Consider the following 22,327-nt stretch of genomic DNA (forward strand, 5'->3'; position numbering starts at 1 on the left):
GGGTGACTTTCTGGACTACCTTCTCACTGACTGTGCAGGCCTTGAAGGATTCTGGCTTGATGTGTAAGTCTCATTGCTAGTTTCCTTCCTTCCTATGCCCAAAGCCATGTCCCTCTTCCGGTACGGGTGTGAAAACCCGCACCCCTGCATTACCAAGCACAGCAACAGCCTCTGCCCTCCCCAGGGCACCACGGTGTCAACAAGCCCCTGGGCCTTCAGCTCTCATTCGTAGTTTTTCTTCATTTTTGCTTCCTGGCGATTTCCCATTTCCTGAATATTGAAGAAGACTTTTGTTATATTTTATTCTACATTTCTGTGTGTCGTCTAGCAAGAGGCTCCATCTGTTTCACCTCCCCAAATGTATTGAACTCCTGTCCACCGGTGTCTCCTTGCCTATTCTTTTTGCCCTGTGGGTTCATATGCCCTCCCCCAACCCTGGCCCAGGAGGAAGCAGAGATAAAACATAGTAGACAAAACATGTACCTTATTGGAGTTGCAGAGAAGTTAAGAATTAAGAAATGACTGCATTTTAGAGGTTGCTCTTCCCACTTTGTATCAACTTTAATGGTGGCGTTACACTCCCGTCAGCTCAAAACTGTATGAAAGCTTTGGTTTCCTTGGTCTTAAGTGTGTGGGTGCTTTGTGCTCAGATGCCACAGCTGTAACTTAACCTTTCCCAAGAGTTTCTGTTTACCAAGCTAGTGAAGTCTTCCTCCATACCATAGCTGACCGCTAAAATATAGTCAGTGGGCCGCCAGCAAACATTTTTATGCCCAGGCCAGGGAACGGGCCTCTCTTTCAAACTGTGAATGTTTCAGGTATGGGATAGTCAGATGAAACCGTAAATCTGTTTCACCTCTCATGAGAAGTAGGAGTTTGAGCCACCATTAGCATTCTTGAACACTTTGGATTATAGATTAGCCTTGCTGGCTTGAATCAGATAAGTTTCTAGTTTTTTCATTGAAGTGTTTCTTTTAAGTGTTTTCAGTGTACTTATTAAGTAACAGACCCAGGGATGAGGAGTGTGTGTTTGAAGACTGTGTCTAAGAATAATCCACATTTTTTGCTATCAAACAGCTGAACCGTTATTTTTAACATATAAAATTATGAACCAGTAAAATCAATGATGTGTTACATTTGCGCCTACTTTATTATATTCACCCATTTAATTGATTTGACAGTATCTTAAACCATCTTACCATAGATATGTTAGTGAAATTTATTACTTGCAGACTGATATAACTCATGAATTATTAAAAGCGTCAACATATGGAATCCACTCATTCCTCATTCCAGCTCCTTTCAATATGGCTTAGGCTGAGCCATTTAACTGGCTTCTGTCCATCCCACTGATGGAAGCCACAGCCAGACGAGGGTTCTTATAAATGATTGGCTTCCTTTCCAAGCAAGAGGAGGATGAAATGTCAACTTTTCCTCTACCACCTGAAAAGCAATCAGGGGCAACCCTTCCTGCTCTTCTTGACAGTAGTTTGGCTTTATAGAAGAAGGGTGGGCACCGGGCCAAATGTGAATTTCAGTGCTATATAAAGAAAAAAGTTAAGAAGCTAAAACTCAGATAGTAACTGGAATTTTCAGAGAGGCATTCAGATGGGTTTAACCTGTGAGCCTTCAGAAAACTAAACTGTAGCTCAGAAATTCCTGAACTGCAAGTTTTAATCCCTTCTTTCCTGGTGATGATCCGAGTAAATTGAGGTTACTTACTGAATCTCTCTTTGCAGCAATTTGCTCCTCTGTAGCACTGGGTTTAGGGATATTAATAGCTTCAAAAGAATAGTATAGCAGTTAGTGGCTGATTACCAGTTGCTAATCAGGGTCATTGAAAAGGACATTTTGGAATCAACCTGAGTTCAAGACCGTTTATTAGCTTAACACTGTGCTCTCTTATCTCTTTGAAATTTGTTATCCTTATCTGTAAAATGGGATATTACATATTTCACAGGATTATTATGAGATATTAATGAAATAATATATGTGGAAGCATTTTGTAAGTGACATTAATGTAATGCTGCTAGTGTAATGCTTTATCACGTGGAAACGTACATTCTAGAATTGGATGGGACTTTGGAGGGGAAAATTGAAATTTACAGAGGGTGATTTTTTAGATAGATAGATAGGCTCTATTGTGTGTTTTCTGTCGTTTAATCCTTACAACCCAAAAGCAGCATTTTGTTGGCTCCATTCTTACCGATGAAGAAAGCGAGTCTTATTTATTTTTAAGATCTATGTCCCCATCATCCCATTTTATAGATGAGGAAATGGAGGTCTGAAGAAGTGTGGTGCCTTGCCTGATGCAGAGATTCTCAGTCCACCATTCCACCTATTATAATACACTGCCATGTTTTCACAATAATTATTTTTATCTTGCACGCAGACTTGGCCCTCAAATTAAACAGGAAACACAATAGCACCTAATTAGATTATTAGTATAAATATAGAAAGACTTCTGTCACTGGTTTCATGGTGGATTAGATATGCTAAATGACCTTCCCAACTGAACAGCGAAAATACTGCATGAAGTATGATAGAGCCTGTTGCTAAGCTGGTATAAAAGTAAGATATTTGTGGACCCTAAACAAAGTGAAACTAGGTATCCTGGAAGGTGAGTGGGGGCCAAAGCTGGCTTTTGCTGCAGAGATTTTGCAGAGTTTGATGACCTGGAGCTCCCTGCCTGGTAACTGTCTGAAATAGGGGATAAAGGAGCAGGATTGAAAGCCTGTGGCCTGTGCAAGTTGGAGAATCTGTCAGGAGCTTCCTGGATGAAGCCAGGAAACTAAAAGAGCCTCTTCAATGTAAGGGTAAAGAAGAATAAGTCTGTATTGACCCTGGTGTTGAGCACTGAATTCATAAGCCACCTTCACGTGGTTTGTGGTCCAAGTTCGTACTACAAGTGTGGTCTGAATAAACCTTAAGAGGAGAATTTCGTTGAAGGTGGCCCTGAGTTGATAGGGACCAGCAGAAGTAGACACGCATCCTCTCTGGAGGAGCTCATCTTCAATCCAGGTCTCAAATAATTCTTGAAAATAAAGTGTCTACGGAAAATGAACAGCTCACAGTAAAAAACCATAGTTTTTTACTACATCAGAGTGAGAACCAGCAGAAACACAGCTGCAAGAACTTCAGATTATTAGATTAGATTAGATTATTAGATTCAAAGCAATTGTTCAGAATGCAGCCCAAAGAGGTGGAAAATATGAAAGAGTAGTGACATGGAGAACAGAGGAACAAGGTACAACATACGTCTAATCAGAGTTCCAGAAGGAGGAGAGAGAGTGAATGGAAACAGGCCCTTCTGAAAGAATAAGAGCTAAGACTTTTCCAGAACTGTTAAGTGATACCAGTCCTCAGATCGAAGAAGACCAACACACCACAAGCAGGAAAGTCATAATGAAACTGCAGTGCAGCAAAAGAAAAGGAGATCCTAAACACATCTGGAGGAAAAAGAGAGTAACAGCAAGAAAAGATTTGGCTTGCTTCTGTGACCCTGAGTTAGTCTCTGTGGCTCAGTTTCTTTGGGTGTTAGAGAGTCACCATACCTGTTACTCCAGTCCACCCAGATGTGGCTAGACGCGTTCCAGTGCCACCATGTAGAAAACTTATTGACCAGTACCTTACTGTAAATAAACTGTAGGAATTCTAAGTTTTTAATTTACTGTCTTCCTTGGTTGTGTCTACAGCACTAAGGAGATTGCTAGCCTTCGATTTTCTTCATCTTTCCTTTGTCTGTTTAATGTAAAGTCAGTGGGATTTAGCCATCAGTGTTCTTCTTGTTTTTTGGAACAATCAGTTATTTTTTATGGGTGGGATGAATCAAAGACACAACGCAGCAAGTAGACTTCAGGCTCGTCCCCAGATCGTTTCTCTCGCAATGTAAGAGAGCCTGCCGGAAGACATCCTTAGGTCTCTGTATTTCTCCAGGTTCCCAAGTCAGCGCACGCCCAGTCGAGTGCTGTGCTGCGGAGTGGAGCTGGAGAGGTTTAATGGTTAAGGCAACTTGGGCCACGTTACTGATTGCCCCTTTCAGATCTCCCAGCACCCATTAACATAAATAGCATCTCCCCGTTCTGGACAGGGGACACCACCCTCGTGCATGTTAGCACTGTGATGCTAATGCTTAACCCTTTCATTGCTCTCTCTGCTTCAAAGGCCTGGCCCTAATCCATTGATAGGGAGTCTGTTTGAACCTAGAGGAGAAACGAAAGGGTTAACTCCTTTTGGTTTTGCCCTTTGACCACTTCAGGATGAGAGGCATGATGAAATACTTTTCAGAGTCTTCAGTGGAAACACATCATGCATAATTGGAGCAAAAAAGAATAAATCAAAGCCTCTCCCCCCCCTTTTAGTCTGGTAATTCATAACTGAAACCACATTGAGGTAAGAGTCGATAACTTCAAAACAACCAAGAAAACTGCCCTTTCTATCAAGGTAGGGATAGGTAAGGCTACTCATAACCAGGGGCTCGAGAGCTTCTGTGTAACAAGCCTGTCCTCTCCTCTTTTCCTTTCTCCTCTGACTTCTCACTTTTCTGCCCTGGCATTATACCTTCATTTAAATCAAATGTGGATTGACTCAAATATCTGCTTAATTCTCTTCTTGTCACATGAAGTTATACATAGTGACATTTTAAAAATGTCTGCTATGGTGAGTAATAGGGATTGTGCTGCTTTGAGCTTGATTCCTCCTGTCTGGAATTTGGTTGGTCTAGGTTGAAAGAGTCCTTTCGCTGGTGTTAGAATGTGGTCTTCCTCACTCTTGATTTTATCATCTTCCAGTAGTTCCAGCAAGAACATTTCAGAATGGTTAGCAATGTGCTCACCAGCTTCCTCCACTTTCTGTTTGGTAGGTAACCTTGACTGGAATGGTTTTGGTTAGGCTCATATATGACTCCCATGGCCTTTCTACTAAGGAAGCAAAACAGGATTGCAGGAAGGGCCCAGAGAGATTGCCAAAGGCACTCCTAGTTAGTTGAGTTTGAATCCCTTTCTTGAAGGAGAAGACCCCTTCGAACTGGTAGTTGACTTTAAGCCTGGTTTCCCAAGGCTTCTCTTTCAGGGGGTCCTGACACCTGAACCCACATCTCCGTCTTGCTGGTTTGTTTGTTCACTACTAGTTCATTCACCAGGGCTTTCCAGAATAAGTGATGTGATAGGAGAGAACTTCTGGAAAGCGGGCATGGTGGCGTGACAGTTGTCGTGGCTCTCGTGGATTACGTTAACAGTCTGGATCACTCAGCTTCCGTGATGAGTACTTGTTTTAAGAGTCAGGAGTGAAGCGAGGAAGGGGGGGAGCGAGATGACGGAGGTGTTTGGGCTCAATGCCGGCGCTCTGTCAGAATGACACACACTTCTCCTCTTGGTATCTCCTCTCACCTTGGAGTGAACAGTTTCACTGAGCGTATCTGAGAACCAGCGTTCCGAGGTACAGCTGCGGTAGCTGGGCTTTGCCTTTTCCTCTGGTCTCTGTTGCCGGGTGCCTGGTTTCATGCCCCATCTTGCCATGATGGAGATTTAATCAGGCAACAGAGTTAATTGCCAACATCGTTTGCTTTTTCCCTGGCAGAAGTCAGAGTCTTGAGTAAATTATGGAGGTTTAAATGTGCTTGATTTCCTGCAGAAAGTGGGGTCAGAAGGTCCCAGACTGTAGACACTCTCTTTGGTCAGCCAGCAGGGGGTGAGTTCTTAAAGGTATTTCAGAGGTGACTAAATGCTGTTTTTGAAATGTCCTTCTCCAGTATGTTTTTTTTTTTTTTTTTCCCCCTGGGGGTTGGTTTGTTGACCTTACCCCAGCGGAGTGGAGTGTCTGCATGAAGGCGTGCACCCCAATTAAAGCTGCCTTTCTCCACGCTGTCCCTGGGCTCCAAAGGCAAACGGGATTATGTTTGCAGAGGGAGAAGCACCCGGCACAGAAGCCCAGCTGCAGATCAGCGTCTCCTATTTCTGACCTTCTGAGATAGAACATGAAGGTAGCTGTGTTAATTTATCAGTAAAACAATACTCAGGAAAACGAAAGTTTCAAAAGAAATCAACAGAAGGCCAATCATGAGACTTAAAAAGAAACTTCTGTCATATGGTCTTTCCATGCTGTGGCTTTAGCCTGCCTGACTCTGAGGTCCCTCGTCTCTGCTCTCCTTCCTTCCTCCTCCCAGCCCTGGCCCTGGTGGAATCTGTCCCGGTCTCGGAAGCAGGTCTTAGGACGTGCTGCTCAGTTTGCCCTTCGGCTTCTTTGGCCAGCACTCTCCTACTTGGTCTCCTCCTCACCTCCTCCAGGGAGATGGAGGTGACAGTATGGACCTTCGTGTGCCCACGGGACTTTAGGACCTTGTTTTAGTACTTGTTATTTGCGTTACAATTTGTCTTTTTACCTAGCTGTCTTCCCTACCAGATGATGAACTTTTTGAGGGGAAGGAGTTTGTTCATCTATAGTTTGTGCTCAGGAAATGTCGACTGAATGAATGAGCACCAGAAACCATATTGGTGGGAACGATTGCTGAGCTGCTAATACCATTGTTTTAGCAGACAAGAATATGAATTGGAGCGAGCTAGAAGTTTTTTGTGTTTGCTTTCGACTACCATTCATGGATTTCTGCGTTGAGCCCTCCGCTGAGTGCTTATGTGCATTATCTCATTGAATCGTCATCACCTTAAGAGGCAGGTACTGTCATGCTCTCCATTTTACGGGGGAGGAAACTAATACAGAAGAGGCTTTACACACCACAGTAAATGGCGGCATCCAGATTCCAACCCTCTATTAAAGATCCTAATCCTACACTTCTTCAGAATACTTAGCACAATAAGATGGTTGGTGAGTATTTTTAAATGAACGAACTAAGTTGGAAATGATTTCAGAGCTCATGACGTCACTCATTTGAATGTACATTAACTGTTCACACCCATACACAAAGAGGACAGAAAGAACACGACCCGGATCATTTGGGCTTAACTGAATCATTTTTAAACACGTTTTTCTTCAGTCGCACCAAGCACCGTGCTAGATGCTGGGTGTTAATAACAGTTATGGCTCCTTTTTTCATGGAGCTTTCAAGATAGTTAAAATATAATGAATAGGAAGGAAAAGAGAAAATTGTGAAAATGAAAACAGTATATTTGGAAAGGAAGAAGCAGAGGTAGAGAATCCAGGTAAACCAGGACCCCAGAGCATGGTAAGGTAAAAGTAGAGAGGAAGAAGGGTTTCATTTAAAATCTTGGCGCTGGAAGACACCTCATGATCACTTAGCCTACCCCCACCCCTCTTTTGAGACCTGCAAAAAATAAATCCCAGAGAAATTGCTATTCCCACAAGATCATCTGTTGGCTACCTTTATCAAATGTTTGTATGTGTCAGGTACTTTACATTTATTACCTATTTACTTTCATTAACAACCTTTAGATTGTTAAGAAATAATAAAGACACGTTAATAAGTAATTATTGTGTTAAGTAATACTACCTAGAAAAGTAGTATTATTATCATGATCTTATAGATTCGGAAACTGAGGTGCAAGAGAGGTTAAGTAATTTACCCAGGTCACACAGCTGGTAAGTGAAAGAACCTGGGTTCAGATTAAGGACATGTGACTCTGAAACTGACCCCAAATGTGCTGATTCGCTTTTGAAGTCTTTTGCATCCACCTTGGTGGCATATCCTACAGTAAAGTGTCAAGCTTGTAACGTAGTAAATGTATGCTCAGCAGCTTCTGTGTTGCCTCCATGTTCATCTCAAAGCCTGTTTTTTATGGGAAAGTGTTGGCAAGATTTCAGAACTTGTTATGTTCCTTTACATGCCCTGTCTCCCCAGTATGCTGCCTTTTCTGCTTCTCCAGTCTTCAAGCCCTGTTTGGTATGCAAGTGAGTGGTGTGGAAAAATTGAGCACCGAAGACGAGTTACTATCTATTTCCCACCCACCCGTTCCTTTGTCTCCTCCCCCCAACCCATAACCATCCATTTCCCGAAGGGAGCTGGCATAAGGGATGAGACCAGATCTGTTGTCTTGCCAGAGACTCTGTTCCTTCTCCCTGGCAGCGCCGTGAAACCAGAGCTGTGATGCCTTTCAGCGGGGGTGCCTCAGTTTAAATTCCAAGGGATTCATTTTCTGAAACCAAGCTTTGCATCTCTCAGGGAATTTTCCTCTCCTTTTAATGTCATAGAGTCATGCAAGTGTGCTGGCATTCCCCACTTCTCCCAAAGAACAGACTTCATTTTGTTGGAGGTTTAATAGTTTTTCCTTCTGTGTAAGAGGTGTATTTGCCATTTTAAATTTATGTGTTCCCTTTGTGTCAGTGTTATATATTTGGTGTGTTTTTTTATTCCATGTACCCTGTGAAATCATAGTGTTTGGGTGGGCCCTTACATATTGGCCCAGATTTGATTATCAAGGATGAAGAAAACCTCCAGCATTTTTGTCTCAGAGAGAGCTGGAAGTAATAAACTCTGGAGTTTCCCACAGTTCCAGTTTCCAGAGTCTATAAATGGTGATGCTTACCCCGGACTCAGAGTTGGAGGAAGGGCCGAGAACCACCACATCCTGGTGTTCTGGAGTCAGATGGCCTGGGCTCTTTCCCACTTCTGTCACTAGCAGGTTATGTAACCTGGAGCGTCATTCACTATTTCTTCCTTCCTTTTTGGACTGGTAAAGCACATGATTAGACATCATTCACTGTTTCTAGTCCTACAGTTTCATCATCTGTAAAATGAGAATACTAGCTATCTATCTTGGGATGTTGTGAGGCTCAAGTGAGATAATTTATGTAAAGCACAGTGCCTAACAGTTCAGTACTCAGTAAATCTTGACTGTTTCGACATCACACATTAAATTATTTTACACGCTTCTTTAAAAAATCTTTTTTTTTCTTTTCCATTTACAATGGTGATTTTTCAAGCATACGAGTATTATGTCGGGAGGAGTAGATGAGTGGGCTGGGATGGTGACAGCAGAGAGACCATGAACCTTAGGGAGTAATTGTGACTTAAGCACAGGGCTACTTCCTGACCTCAGTTTCCATGCAAGTCAGGAAGCTATGAAGAATAAGATAGGAGTATAAAATGAAAAGGTGTTCCTACAAAGGTAATTAGATGCAGGCTACAAACACTAAAATCCAGGCACCTTCCTAAGACTACAGCTTAATGCCAAAGCATGATGTCATGGAAACAAAAAGTCAGCATTAAGAAGATAGCCTTTCCTATTGTGTCTCTTGGTTGTGAAATCTAATTATGGCCTGTTGTGGACATTTTGGCTTTAATATCCTGATTACATTAGGACTCCAGGAATCCCGTTCAGTCTCCTTGAGTTCCCATCCATGTGTATTCCATGTGTTTGTGTACATTTCCTGTCCCACACTGTTACATCTGGCACACAGCTGTTGTCATATACGTGGTGATGGGTGTCCATCAGTGATATGGATGAGGTTAGTGGGGGGACCTTGGGAATCCCAGAGTATGAAGGACTCTAGGGAGTGTAAGCAGCCAGAATAACAGATAGGTCATTTCATATTCAGCCTCCTCTTGGGGACGACGAAGTTAGGTCCTGGGCTTTTCACATATTAACATATGAATGTGAATGTAATTAATGCCACCGAATTGTACACTTAGAGATGGTTAAAATGGCAAATTTCATATTATATTTTACCAGTTTTTTAAATTTAACAGTGTAATATACCAAAAACCATTGTATACTTAATTATACCTCAATAAAGCAGACTGAAAATATAAGAGTGCTTTAACAGTCATTCCCTATTATCAATACACAAATACTTTGTTTACACTGCTGCATTAAAGATGACAATACTTTAATGGTAGCAAAAAAATTGAATTTTATTCATTTTATTCATTACTTTTTAAACCTTATTTTGAAAAAAATTTAGACTTACAGATAAGTTGTGAGAATTGTACAGTGAACTCACATGCTCATCACCTAGATTCACATATTTCATTGACTCTTTATTCCCAGTGTTCAGAAGTGATGTGCTTTGATATGGTTTTTGTTTCATTGGTTTTTTTAGTTGGTGGTGTTTTATCTTTTTATGTTTTTAAAATTCAGTGTACTCATTACTTATTTGGTCCTTTCAATCTGAAAATTTGCATCTCATATCTTCTGTTCTTAGAACTTAATTTCTTTGATAGTTTTGTTTCTTCCATATTCTGTGTTTTCTTTTTCAGGAGCCTCCTATTAGATGGATGTTGGACCTCCTGGATTTTCTCATCTTTTCTGTCCTGTTTTTCATCTCTTTTTGTTCACCAGACTGCAATACGTCATCATCTTTATCTTTCAATACTGCCTTAAAAGAAAAATTAAGCTATCATATTTTTTTAAATAAATTTGTTTATTCATTTATTTATTTTTGGCTGTGTTGGGTCTTCGTTTCTGTGCGAGGGCTTTCTCTAGTTGTGGCAAGCGGGGGCCACTCTTCATCGCGGTGCGCGGGCCTCTCACTGTCGCGGCCCCTCTTGCTGCGGAGCACAGGCTCCAGACGCGCAGAGCTCAGTATTTGTAGCTCACGGGCCCAGCTGCTCCGTGGCACGTGGGATCTTCCCAGACCAGGGCTTGAACCCGTGTCCCCTGCATTGGCAGGCAGACTCTCAACCACGGCGCCACCAGGGAAGCCCAAGCTATCATATTTTTAATGTTCAAGGGTTCTTTCCTATCTTTGATAGATCTTTTAAAATAAAAATAGCAATTTATTCTTATTTCATGGGTGAAAAAGTCTCAGAGGATAGGATGTGTTGTTGATGTTGTTTAAATTTCCTTCTGCTTCTTCTGTTGTCTCTGTTTCCTCCAAGTTCCTGTTTTTCTCTTTGTTCATTTGGTTTCTGTTGTTCATGCTGAAGATATTCTTGAAGTGTCTGATTCTAGGATCTGTTTGTGATTAAGAGGGAAGCACTAAAAACCTGATCAGAAGTTTTTGTTTGTTTGTTTTTCACAGTTCATCCATTTAATAAACGTGTAACAAGAACAAAGCTAGGTGTCAGAAATCTAAAGACGAGTAATCTAGGGGTCTCTTTTCCCAAAGAGGCCAACTATCTGATTGTAACAAAAAAATCTAAGCAGGGGAAGGGCAAACTGAATGGTCAGGTACTATTGTCGTTCACACTCAAGTCTCACTGAGAGGGTATTGCCATGTTCTCTTCTCCTATGGGATCCGAGGTGGTTTCTAGGTCAGACCGAGGCCTTCTAGGGTGCAAGGGACAGGGTGGGGAAGGCCCAGGGTGACAGTGCACATCAGGGTGTGTCAGACGGAGAAGGCGAGCATGTGCACTGGCACAGCAGTTCACCTGGACACATGATCAGAAGTTTTTTGTTTAAGGGAAGCTTGTTGCCCGAGGGCTTCGCTGTAAGGTGATGGAGCTTTGCTGTAAGATGGTGGAGCTTCACTGTAAGGTGATGGAGCTTCGCTGTAAGATGGTGGAGCTTCGCTGTAAGGTGATGGAGCTTCGCTGTAAGATGGTGGAGCTTCGCTGTAAGGTGATGGAGCTTCGCTGTAAGATGGTGGAGCTTCGCTGTAAGGTGATGGAGCTTCGCTGTAAGATGGTGGAGCTTCGCTGTAAGGTGATGGAGCTTCGCTGTAAGATGGTGGAGCTTCGCTGTAAGGTGATGGAGCTTCGCTGTAAGGTGATGGAGCTTCGCTGTAAGGTGATGGAGCTTCGCTGTAAGATGGTGGAGCTTCGCTGTAAGGTGATGGAGCTTCGCTGTAAGATGGTGGAGCTTCGCTGTAAGGTGATGGAGCTTCGCTGTAAGGTGATGGAGCTTCACTGTAAGATGGTGGAGCTTCGCTGTGAGATGGTGGAGCTTTGCTGTAAGGTGATGGAGCTTCGCTGTAAGATGGTGGAGCTTCGCTGTAAGGTGATGGAGCTTCGCTGTAAGGTGATGGAGCTTCGCTGTAAGATGGTGGAGCTTCGCTGTGAGATGGTGGAGCTTCGCTGTAAGGTGGTGGAACTTCACTGTAAGATCACGGAGTGACAAGTAAACCACATGACTGCCGATGTTTTGGGATCTGGAGGAAGGCAGAAGGCCATAGAGCTCATCATTCAAAATATAGGCTTTAATTGCATTTTCCTCTCATCTGTGCTTGTGTTTCCATGTCTAGAGCTTCAGTTTCCTCAGAGGATAAATCTCCCTTCTGTAGCTCGGGCAGGGAAGAAGAGTAGTTTTCTGGCTTAGTGGGTAGGTGATGGGGAGGCCTATGCCCTGGGTCTGTCGCTGCTCCTTACACATATTTTAACTAGTCCTCCTGTTTTTAACCCCCTCCTCTTACTCACAAGGGCCCACTGAGCATAAGCCCTGAGCCTTTGTGGGGCTACAGTTGGGGCTTGCTTGCCTTGTTGCTCCCCCTACCCTCCGCCCACCTTTTGGTACTTGGGTTTCAGCTCTCCCTCTCCTGTGCTGTCATCACTTCTCCAGCCCCTTTCGGTCTTTCAGAAACATGTTCACGCTGCTCATCAGCTGCCATCTCTGCTCCCGTTTCGTCGTCTGGGTAGATTTAATCTATTACCTGCACTTTTATATGTGTGTCTATATATATCTATTAACCCACTTTAGTGGGTTTGGGGAGGGAATGAAGATAAATGCATGTGTTTAATCTGCCATGTTTGACTAGAAATCTCTTCTCAGCTGCAAAACTTCTCTGCCCCTTGTTCAGGGGTATCAGAGCCAAACTTAATTAAAGAGCATCAGCACAGATTTTGAGGGAAAGACTTTGAACAGTTGCTTGGCCCTTGGATTAGTCATGGGAAAGGCCATCAGATCTCCCAAGTTCAGGTTTATTGGTGACGCTGGGAAAGAGATCAGCCTCATTGTTACTAGATCCCTCTCTGACCCACATTCATGTGCTCTCTTGCAGAAGTGGGGCAGTGTGAGCAACCCGCTCTTCCTGCCACTGATCCCGCCACAGTCTCAAGGTTTCACAGCCATCGTCCTCACCTACGACCGAGTGGAGAGCCTCTTCCGGGTCATCACTGAAGTGTCCAAGGTGCCCAGTTTATCCAAGCTGCTGGTCGTCTGGAATAATCAGAATAAAAACCCCCCAGAAGGTAAGAAGGGAGGGGAGACAGTGCATTCAGGAAAGGCCTGGTTTGGCCATTAGCGAACCCCTCAGCTGGGTCGATATTTGGATGGCCAAATGATTTGCATCCTTTGGTTTAAAATGAATTTTCCTGCTCTGTCAACAGTAATGCCATTTCTGAGACAGCATGACCCCGGTTTTCTCAATCATCCCATCCTTGTTCTAGGGTGGCCCGTTTAACTCTAAGCCCATGGCATGCTCTGTAGCCACAAGTGTTTGAGGGCTTAGGAATCAATAGGATCAAAGGCCATCAGCCTTGGGAAAACAGATCTCAGCTTCCCTCAGCCATCTCAGCTGATTTGTTTACATGAAAACTCAGTTTAAAAGGCATTAGTTTTCTCCTTCCTTATCTCTGCTCTGATACTGTGCTCTTCTTCAAAAAGAACAGCCTCACCTCCGATGGGGAAAGTTAGCAAGGCACGCCCTCCCAGGCTTGAATCAGTTCCTTAAAGTGAGCCCTCTCTGGAAGTTCCCACCGTCTCATGCTTAATGGCTCTGTTGCTTGCCTTGGCCACCCCCGTAATCTGGAAGCTAGGGTTGAGGGCTGTCTGATTCACTGGATTTGTTTTTAATTCAGGACGCATAGAGTACGTTCCACCTGCGTTTTGTTTCTCATTCAGTCCGTCTATTACTGATCCTAATCCCAGGGACTTCAAAGCTCCTGCCCTTTATAGCCTATTAAAGCCAGGAAGTTTCTGATGGATTAGAGCAAGGAATGAGTTTGAAGTTTGTAATGTGCACCACTATCACCGATAAGGTCTAGTTTATTGCGTGACAGTAGTATCTGCGCTTTTTATGGCTGTTCTTGTTTAATTGGTTATACTGAAGTCAGGATAGTCAACCCTGGAAACTCCCGGTAGCAGATCCACAGTCTAGGCTGGGAGAAGAACGTACTTCTGTCTGTGAGGCAAATCAGGATTTAAATGTCCTCCTGAGACATTTAAAAATTTTTACGTGGTGGGACTTTTGTTCTCTGAGAGAATCAATACTTACTTTTTATATTCAGAGAACCACAGTTTAGTAAACAAAGTAGCCATTTTAAATGAACAGTATGCCCTGAAGCACACCGCCGTTTGCATTATTATTATTAACTATCTTTTATGCCGAGTTTTTTTCCTCCCAACATTTCTGATTTTTTTTTTTTTTTGACTCTCAATAAAGGAGGAGGAAAGGGGTAGAAGAAAACGGAAGGTGTTGGCACCAGGTGCCATCTAAGAGGGAGAAAGGGAGGAGGACGGGACAAAAGGAGCAGCGCAGGGATGGTCGTGGGAGACCCTGGTCCACCAGAGTGAGGGGGATCGGAGGTACCGCGTTGCTCATTTATCTCTTCATTTATAAAGGAGAGGTCGTGTTTTCAGAAGCAAGGCTGCGTGTCCCGTGTCCCTCGTGGGACGCGGAACAACTCTGTGTCATGCTGCAGTCACGCTCCTCCAAGCGGAGGCCACCAGCTTTCAGAGAGCCTCCACCCTCACCCCGCCCTCCTGCCCAGATAGGCAGTTCTGTCCTTAGAAAACTTCATTAGCCACTTCGGGCTTAAGGTGAATCATTTATTGTAAATTTGAGTCACTTCTTTGGGGCAGGTATCATTACAAACTACGAGAAAGGAGAAATCTTTTTCTTCCTTCTTGGTCTAAGCCCCTACATTAGCATCACTAAAAGCAAGAGCACAAACCTAGGTTTTGGAGCTGGGTGTTCAGTTTTACTTTTTGGTACACCTTAGTAAAGTGTAGTGGTTAATTCTATGACCAAGAGTTTAGTTTATTTTTGAATATTTTGGCTCTAGAGAGGAAAGACAGCCCTCAACTGATGAGGCCCTAATCTTGACACGGTTAGGGACTGGACCAGCTTTTTTCTAACAGTGGTTTTTAGGTCAGGGCTCCAGCTCTGGTGACGTGGTTGTCAAGGGAGAACATGAACCATGTTTAATCTTCTCTGGGGTGTTGGTTCAGTTGGTGAATGCGGCTGTCAGCTCTGGCCCTCGTGCCAGCAGAGGCATCTGATTTTTCATGTACGGCATTAGTAACGTATATATTTTTTAAAAAGCAAGTCCAAGGCTTTGAAATATTAGAGGCAAAAGTGATGTTTTCCGCTCTCTCTACATTTACTAGAATAAATATTGTGGCTAACATGCCTGCTGCTGGGAGGGTTAGTGTAGGCAGAAATTGCCCCCTCCCCCCCTCACCTTTTTTTTTTTCACTCTGCAACCCAACCAAATACTTTTTTCTTTTTGGTTACATTTAAGTCTAAATTGCTGGATTTGAAGTTTAAGTAAATACTTAGACTAGGCAATAGAAATTTCCAGCGAGCTTTCGTCACGTTGGTTTTGAGCTCTGTCAGAAGAAAAGGCAAGCCACTGCCTTCCTTCTCCCCGGCTCTCTAGTTTCCAGGCTTGATGGATATAAAGGTTGTTAGCCTTGGCCCCTGGCCCCAGTCTGAAGGAAGCTGTTACATTGTACATTTCAGATAGGTTTAACTCAGCCTTCTGTTTTAACTGATTTCAGTTTTAAATTTGAGTTGATCTCAAGGAACCCCCCCATCCTGACCCCAGCTTCAGATTGGGACTCTCATAGTTCTTAATAGGCAGGATGGGATTGGCTGAGCATTTCAGGATGGTCACGTCGGAAGAGGCAAGCGAGAAGTAGAAGCAGCAGCTGTCTTCCTTCGAGCTGAATTCTGGGACCTGGGGAGTGAGGGGCATGGGAACCAGCTGTACACCAGGCAGCTCTAGCACTCCTCGAGGGGGCTCAAGATTTGTATGGAGATAATCTGATCCTTTAGTTCGTGGATCTGTGGTTGTGTTTGTGACAGTGATCGCCCGGATGGGCTTTGGGTCATCGTCAGGCAACCTGAACATTGTGTAGTACCTTTGCAAAGTTGGAGAATTCTTGCTCACGTGGCTCTTGGCATCCAACTTGGAGAAAACTGTTAATCGGTACACATTTTAAAAAAATCCTTAACACGAGGAGTTCTTTTTCTCCTTCAAGCTGGACTAAAGCTCAGAACTGTAAAGTTATCAGGTCAGCTGGCTCAGCTGTTTGCTTTTCATAAATTTGGCCATGTGTTTGAGAAATCTTATTTTTCAGACTACTTTGTGTGAATGGAAGGTGACATTTCTGTTTGCCAGCTACAGATTCACAGGATGAGACACAAGCTATAAGTCATGTGGTTCCATTTAGAATTTCAAGAAGTAAAGAAAAAGAGCCCATCTGGGATAAGCAGTGTAGCGAGAGGCTGAAGGTTTCTAGCTGTGACACTGCTTCTGCACCCTAAGGAGTCACCCCATATTCTTCTGTCTACACCTCTTCAAGTTGTCAGAGGGGAGGTGAAGCTCCTAGACTTCACAAGAATCCATCTGTGAAGATGAGAATGATGTAGCGTTATCACAACCATGCACTGAGTACCTTTTACATCCAAGGAATAGGAACGGTGCTAAGTGCTTTACACGTATTATCTGTACTCCTTATGACAGACCTGCAAGGAAGCTGTTATTCTTCCCATTTTACAAAAGTGAAGCTCAGATTAGTTGAGTAATTTGCCTCAGTCACAGAGCTGCAAAATGGCAGAGCCAGACGTGAACACAGGTCTCTCTGGATCCAAAGCTCATGTGCTGTGCACTAGGCCACACTGTATCTGTTCAGATTGCCAGTCAGCGCTCAGAAAATCCTCGTGCTTTGCCAGTTCTCTAATTTGGGATTATGCAGGTGAACCAGGTCCTTATCAGGGGCTCAAGGAGAGGCAGAGGAGTAAATCTATTCTTTTGAAAATACTTAATGGAAAGAAAGAAAGAAAGAAAGAAAAAACCTCTATTCTTTCTCACCTATATTTTTCTGTGCTACCTCATGCTCCTGTCCTATTTTTAAATTAATTAATTAATTAATTAATTGTCTGCATGGGGTCTTCGTTGCGATGTGCAGGCTTTCTCTAGTTGTGGTGAGCGGGAGCTACTCTTTGTTGCGGTGCACGGGCTTCTCATTTCGGTAGCTTCTCTTGTTGCGGAGCATGGACTCTAGGCGCACGGGCTTCATGGGGCACGGGGGCTCAGTAGTTGTGGTTCGCGGACTCAAGAGCGCAGGCTCAGTAGTTGTGGTGCACGGGCTTAGTTGCTCTGCGGCATGTGGGATCTTCCTGGACCAGGGCTCGACCCCATGTCCCCTGCATTGGCAGGCGGATTCTTAGCCACTGCGCCACCAGGGAAGTCCCCCTATTTTTTTAAACAGAATCAAAATCCCATATCAACATTATCTGCTTTAGGGCAGGGAGTAATTATAATGCTTATTCTTTGATTGCTGCCCTCTTATCTCTGTATTCCACGGAAGGGATGCTAAAGCCCGAGAGAAAGGTAGTTCCCTTTCTTAGAGGCCTATTTTATTTGAAAATGTGAAAACAAGGGCTTCCTTGGTGGCGCAGTGGTTGAGAATCCGCCTGCTGATGCAGGGGACACGGGTTTGTGTCCTGGTCCGGGAGGGTCCCACATGCCGCGGAGCAGCTGGGCCCATGAGCCGTGGCCGCTGAGCCTGCGCGTCCGGAGCCTGTGCTCCGCAACGGGAGAGGCCACAACAGTGAGAGGCCCGCGTACCACAAAAAAAAAAAAAAAAAGTGAAAACAAGAAACTGGGAATTCTACTTGAAGTCCTGTCTTATAGTAACGATGGTTCATAGACAGCTGGACCATTGAGATGGAGACTCCTTTTGCCAAAGCTGCCTTTGGCTCTCCAGGCCCAACCCAGAACAGAAAGAGGTAATCGCATTTCCAAAAAAGCCATGATTCATTCTGCATTCCCATCTGCACCCTGTATCATCCTCTTTGGCCTTCATCACCTTCTAAAACTTCCCCATCAAAGACTTTCTAGAGGCAGGTTAGTTCTTTATGGACATTGTCTCAAGTAATATGAGGATCTATGCAGGCGAAGAATGTGGAAAGCTGTCGAACATGCTGTGCACACTCCCCGAGTGCAAGTCCCGATCTCATCCAGGGTGGAGGCACGTCTACACTTGACCCAAGCAGCTAGCCTGTTTTCTATACGTACTGCAGAAAGAGGGGCTGTTTGTTGCCTTGTGAAATTAACATGGCAAAAGTTCCATGCTCTTTTGTTCTGCTAATGTGTTAGGTTTTCTCAGTTCCAGAGGATTAATGGCAGAGATTCTGTTCCTCTCAAAGTAGACATTGAAGATACATGCTGAGGACACGCCCCTGGCTTGTCAGAGTAATATACCAGATCTGACATGTACCACTTTGCCACCGCTACCTAAGGCTCAGAAATATCCTTTGGTCTGTAAATAGACTCAGACTTTCAAGGGAAAGCACAGCTGACACTTAGTGGATGTCTGCTAGGTGCCGGGCACCATGCTGCTAAATGTGTTACCGTTCATCCTCACACCTTCTCACATGTGAAGGTGGTGTTCCTCTTCCATCTTCACAGTCAAAGAAACAGGTAGAAAGCGATTGACTTGTTCAGGATCACATAGCTGGTAATGGATACACCTGAGATTTGAAGCTCTTTCCAGAGACTGTTCTTTCTGTGCAGTGTTACTGTCCATACAGTCCTAGGACCTCAGAGGCATCTTGTTTGGTCTCTAAAGTTAGTGCATTTCAAATAGAAGTGCACATTGTGTGGCCGAAGGCATTTCATTGCATCAGAAAATTCTTACCTATTTAGAGTTTAAATCAATTTCCCTGTAACTTCCACCCAGCCATTGGTCATGGTTCTAACTTCAGAGGCCATAGAAAACAATTCCCCTTTCATCTGATAATCCTTCTGATATCCCTAGTGTGTTAGTCAAGGTCCAGGTGGAAGACAGAAACCACACAGTAACTTGAACAGGAAAAGTTTAATATAAAGAATTACTAACTAGGAATAGGAGATTGGTGACTAAATGGTAAAAAAGAGCTCTCTAAGGATTACAGAAAATAAACTTGGGAGAGCCTCTTCCCCAGCTAGGTCTGAGATTCAGACCTGGCTGGAGACAGGGTGGCTGCAGCCCACTGCATGGTGAAGGTTCTCAGGTGCCACAGGCCAAGACTGGCAAACAAGAAACCAGCAGCTGCCTTGGATACCCACGGAATTAAGCAGGAAGTTGTCCAGGGGGTGTTATCAGGCCAGCCGGGGTACTGTCGAGGGCTTCAGTTCACTGAGTTGCTGTTGAAGGTATCTGTAGAACCTGCTGGGAAGCTGCCCTTGGGGGTGCCTCCTCTAAGACCCTTGGAGCACCCCAACGTGTTACATGGATGTATTGTAAATTATGCGTAGGAGATTTTATCTGCAGTCAGTTAAGACAGGTTTTTTTCCCTCCTGATTTTCCCTCTGTCACACTTCTCCTTCAGTATGGTGACTCTGGAGTGGCCACAGGCATTTTGGGGCTTCAAGAATCACAAAAACTAGACCTTCCCACAATTACGTGTTGGGTTTTTGGAAGCAGTATGATACCTTTTCTATTCTCGTTTGACAAATGTTGCGTGAAGAACAAACTGCCCTCTGTAGAGAACACTGAGGTCTGTGGACGTGGGTCCTGTATTGAAACAAGTATTAATTTCATGCTATGCTAAACACAGCACTTTAAAATAAGGAACCTGAGGTTAAATGGCTTCGGTCATTTCAAAGTAGAATGGGAAAAATGTAAGGCAAGTCATGAGTTTGTGTTTCTTCAGTATGCCAGAAAATCCCATGTAATTGGACCTAGATATTCGATATTTACTCTGTAAATTGATCATAATGAGAAGCCAAGCCCAGTGAGTCAGGAGAGCAGGACTGTTGAGGTGGTAAGGTGCTAAGTTAGGAAAGCTGACCTCCTTCAGGGCCACAGTTCTGTGAGGGTGGATTTGGCAGCCTTGGGAGCTGTGGGTGATGGCGTGATGGGGGCAGGCGCTTCTGTCCTCAGCACGTGTATTTCCCAGCACAGCTGCAGGCGGGTTTTGAGCTAGGGTGTACCTACCTGGAAGGATTGTGCAGAGGTGGTAGAGTCCTGGTGTTCAAACCACGGGCCTGAGCGTGAGGCGGTCCGGAGCCCATTCGTCCTCTCATCACCGTGACCTTCATCAAGTCGTTTTGCTCCTCTCTCAATTGTGAGTTGAAGCCACTTTGTGGATTCTGGTTAAGACAACATTGAGAATCAGTAGTGTTGTAAGGATGTAGAGAGGATGGAAGTATTTACAATGTAGGATATTATAAAAACGCACCTATAAGTGTTTCTCCTTGCACAGCTGGGTGTGTGGATTTCATGAGAGTCATGGATGTGAGTTGATTCTTCCATCTCACTTGTGATGCGATGCTTTCACCAGTTTATCTCCTCACAGAAGTTAGGAGAGTAATAAATACCTTGGTTTTTCTTTTTCCAGATTCTCTGTGGCCCAAAATCCGGGTTCCTTTAAAAGTTGTAAGAACTGCTGAAAACAAGTTGAGTAACCGTTTCTTCCCTTACGATGAAATCGAGACGGAGGCCGTTCTGGCCATTGACGACGATATCATTATGCTGACCTCTGATGAGCTGCAGTTCGGTTATGAGGTAAGGAGGTTCCAAACGGTGCATTTACATTTTTGATAGTTATTGCCCATTATTGCTTGTCTTTCCTACTAAAGAGTGTTATATTTCATTCTGTAAAGTCGTAATTTCTAAATTCTAGTAGCGTCCAAAAGCTGTGCGTAGGAGTGTAGGTTATGAAGCTGTTCTTTAGAACTTTGGGGAAACCCTATTCCAAAATGACAACTGTGCCATCCACCAGTTTTGGGAACTCCCAGGGAGAGTCCCAGGGGACATTTTCAAAAGAGCATCTATGACGTTTAACAAGCACTTTAATTGATGTCTCCTTGAATACCACTTCCCCGACTCAAGCAGCTGGGCACAGCAACAATAAAAACATCAATAAGCGAAGAAGCTGGCGACACTGACAAACAGAAAGCAGACCCTGTTGATGGCTTTCTTTCTGAGTTTTAAGTGGAGAGGCTGGCTGCCTGTCTTTGGGGAGAAACATTCTCTATCACCATTCATTCGATGTGGCTGATGGATTAGACTGGGTTCAGGGGTTAAGTATGGAGACCAGTAAAGGTCTCCCCAGGGGAAAGTGCCAGAGCTGAGGCCTGGTGAAAAGCAGTAGGAATTGATGAGTCCTGTCAGGGAGGATGTACACGAGATGCATGATGGCGACAGGCTGAGGCCTGCGGCTGCGGGGGTGTAGTGGTGGTATCAGGCCCAAGCAAAACAGAGTGTACAAATCAATTAGCTACAGCTGGCACAGGGAAGAGTGGGGGGGAAGTGTATCCCCCGTAGTCATCCTGTCTTTGGGAGAGGGGTAACCATTTTTAGGATTTGTTAAATTTGAGGTTCTAAGAAATCATGAAGTTTTATCTAATGAAGCAATATGTGATACATATATTTATTATAGAAATTTACTTTCTAAGCCTTAAATTAGAAGTGGATTTTAAGGGGAAGAAATAGGAATCCCCCTACCACTGCCACCACCAAAAATTAAAAGCTCAAGTTTTCCCAGGTTTTTACTATATTTATAAAATATATTTATATATCCATTGCGTATAAAAGAAATTGTGAAATAGACTGATGTGTGATACCTTGGTCGATGTCGTTACTGGCCAGTGAAAGGCATGAGACTAGCTAGGAAAACATGCACTCATCTTTCTGGATTTATTTCTATTCATATTGGTGTCTTCCTTTCGTATCGTCACGTCTAAGGTGTTGGATGATGTTTCATACACTATCGTTCCCATTTTTTCAAAAAGCAAATTACCTACTTATTCTTCTAAGTAATAAGTAGGCAACTCATGGCAAAACCAGTTTTTCTGCCAGTGTTTTCTCTCCATTGCATGTAATGGCTTCAAACTAAACCCATGTGTTTATTTTTGTGGTAAAAGGAAGGTTGAAAAAGGGAACATTCCAAATGGTATAGCCAAGATGGACAGAGTGCTACCTCTTTGATATTTCAGTTGGTCTAAATGAAGTCTAATAAAAGGAAGTTAGACTAGATGAATTCCTTTCAACCTTGAGTTGAAATCTTGGGGTCTCATGAATATTGAAACCTGGGATCTCTTTCAACCTTGAGTTCGTTTCAAGCAGCAAAAAATGTGTTGATGAGAGGAAGTGCAAAACCCTGAGGGACTGAGCTTGAATCTTCACCTCTTCCCTCTGATGCCCTGTGTTTACTCCACATTACCTCTAAAGAGGTAATGTGTATCAGAAGAGTAGGGGGCAGGGAAACCCCTCATCTCCAGTAATTGGGACCTTCTCCAGATGCTATGAAAGGAACAACTTTC

At 43.8% G+C, this 22,327-nt stretch overlaps 1 protein-coding gene across 1 annotated transcript in view; it reads left to right on the forward strand.

Moving 5' to 3' along the window:
• The window catches only part of EXT2 (exostosin glycosyltransferase 2), a 122,690-nt gene that overhangs the window by 64,639 nt on the left and 35,724 nt on the right, over nt 1–22,327 (forward strand). The window contains exons 8-9 of the mRNA XM_065881915.1: nt 12,847–13,036; nt 20,401–20,567. Of these exons, the coding sequence (XP_065737987.1) occupies nt 12,847–13,036; nt 20,401–20,567 (357 nt within the window). The remainder of the gene's footprint in view (nt 1–12,846; nt 13,037–20,400; nt 20,568–22,327) is intronic.

The sequence above is a fragment of the Phocoena phocoena genome, chromosome 8 (assembly GCF_963924675.1).
Source record: "Phocoena phocoena chromosome 8, mPhoPho1.1, whole genome shotgun sequence".
Lineage (NCBI taxonomy): Eukaryota > Metazoa > Chordata > Mammalia > Artiodactyla > Phocoenidae > Phocoena > Phocoena phocoena.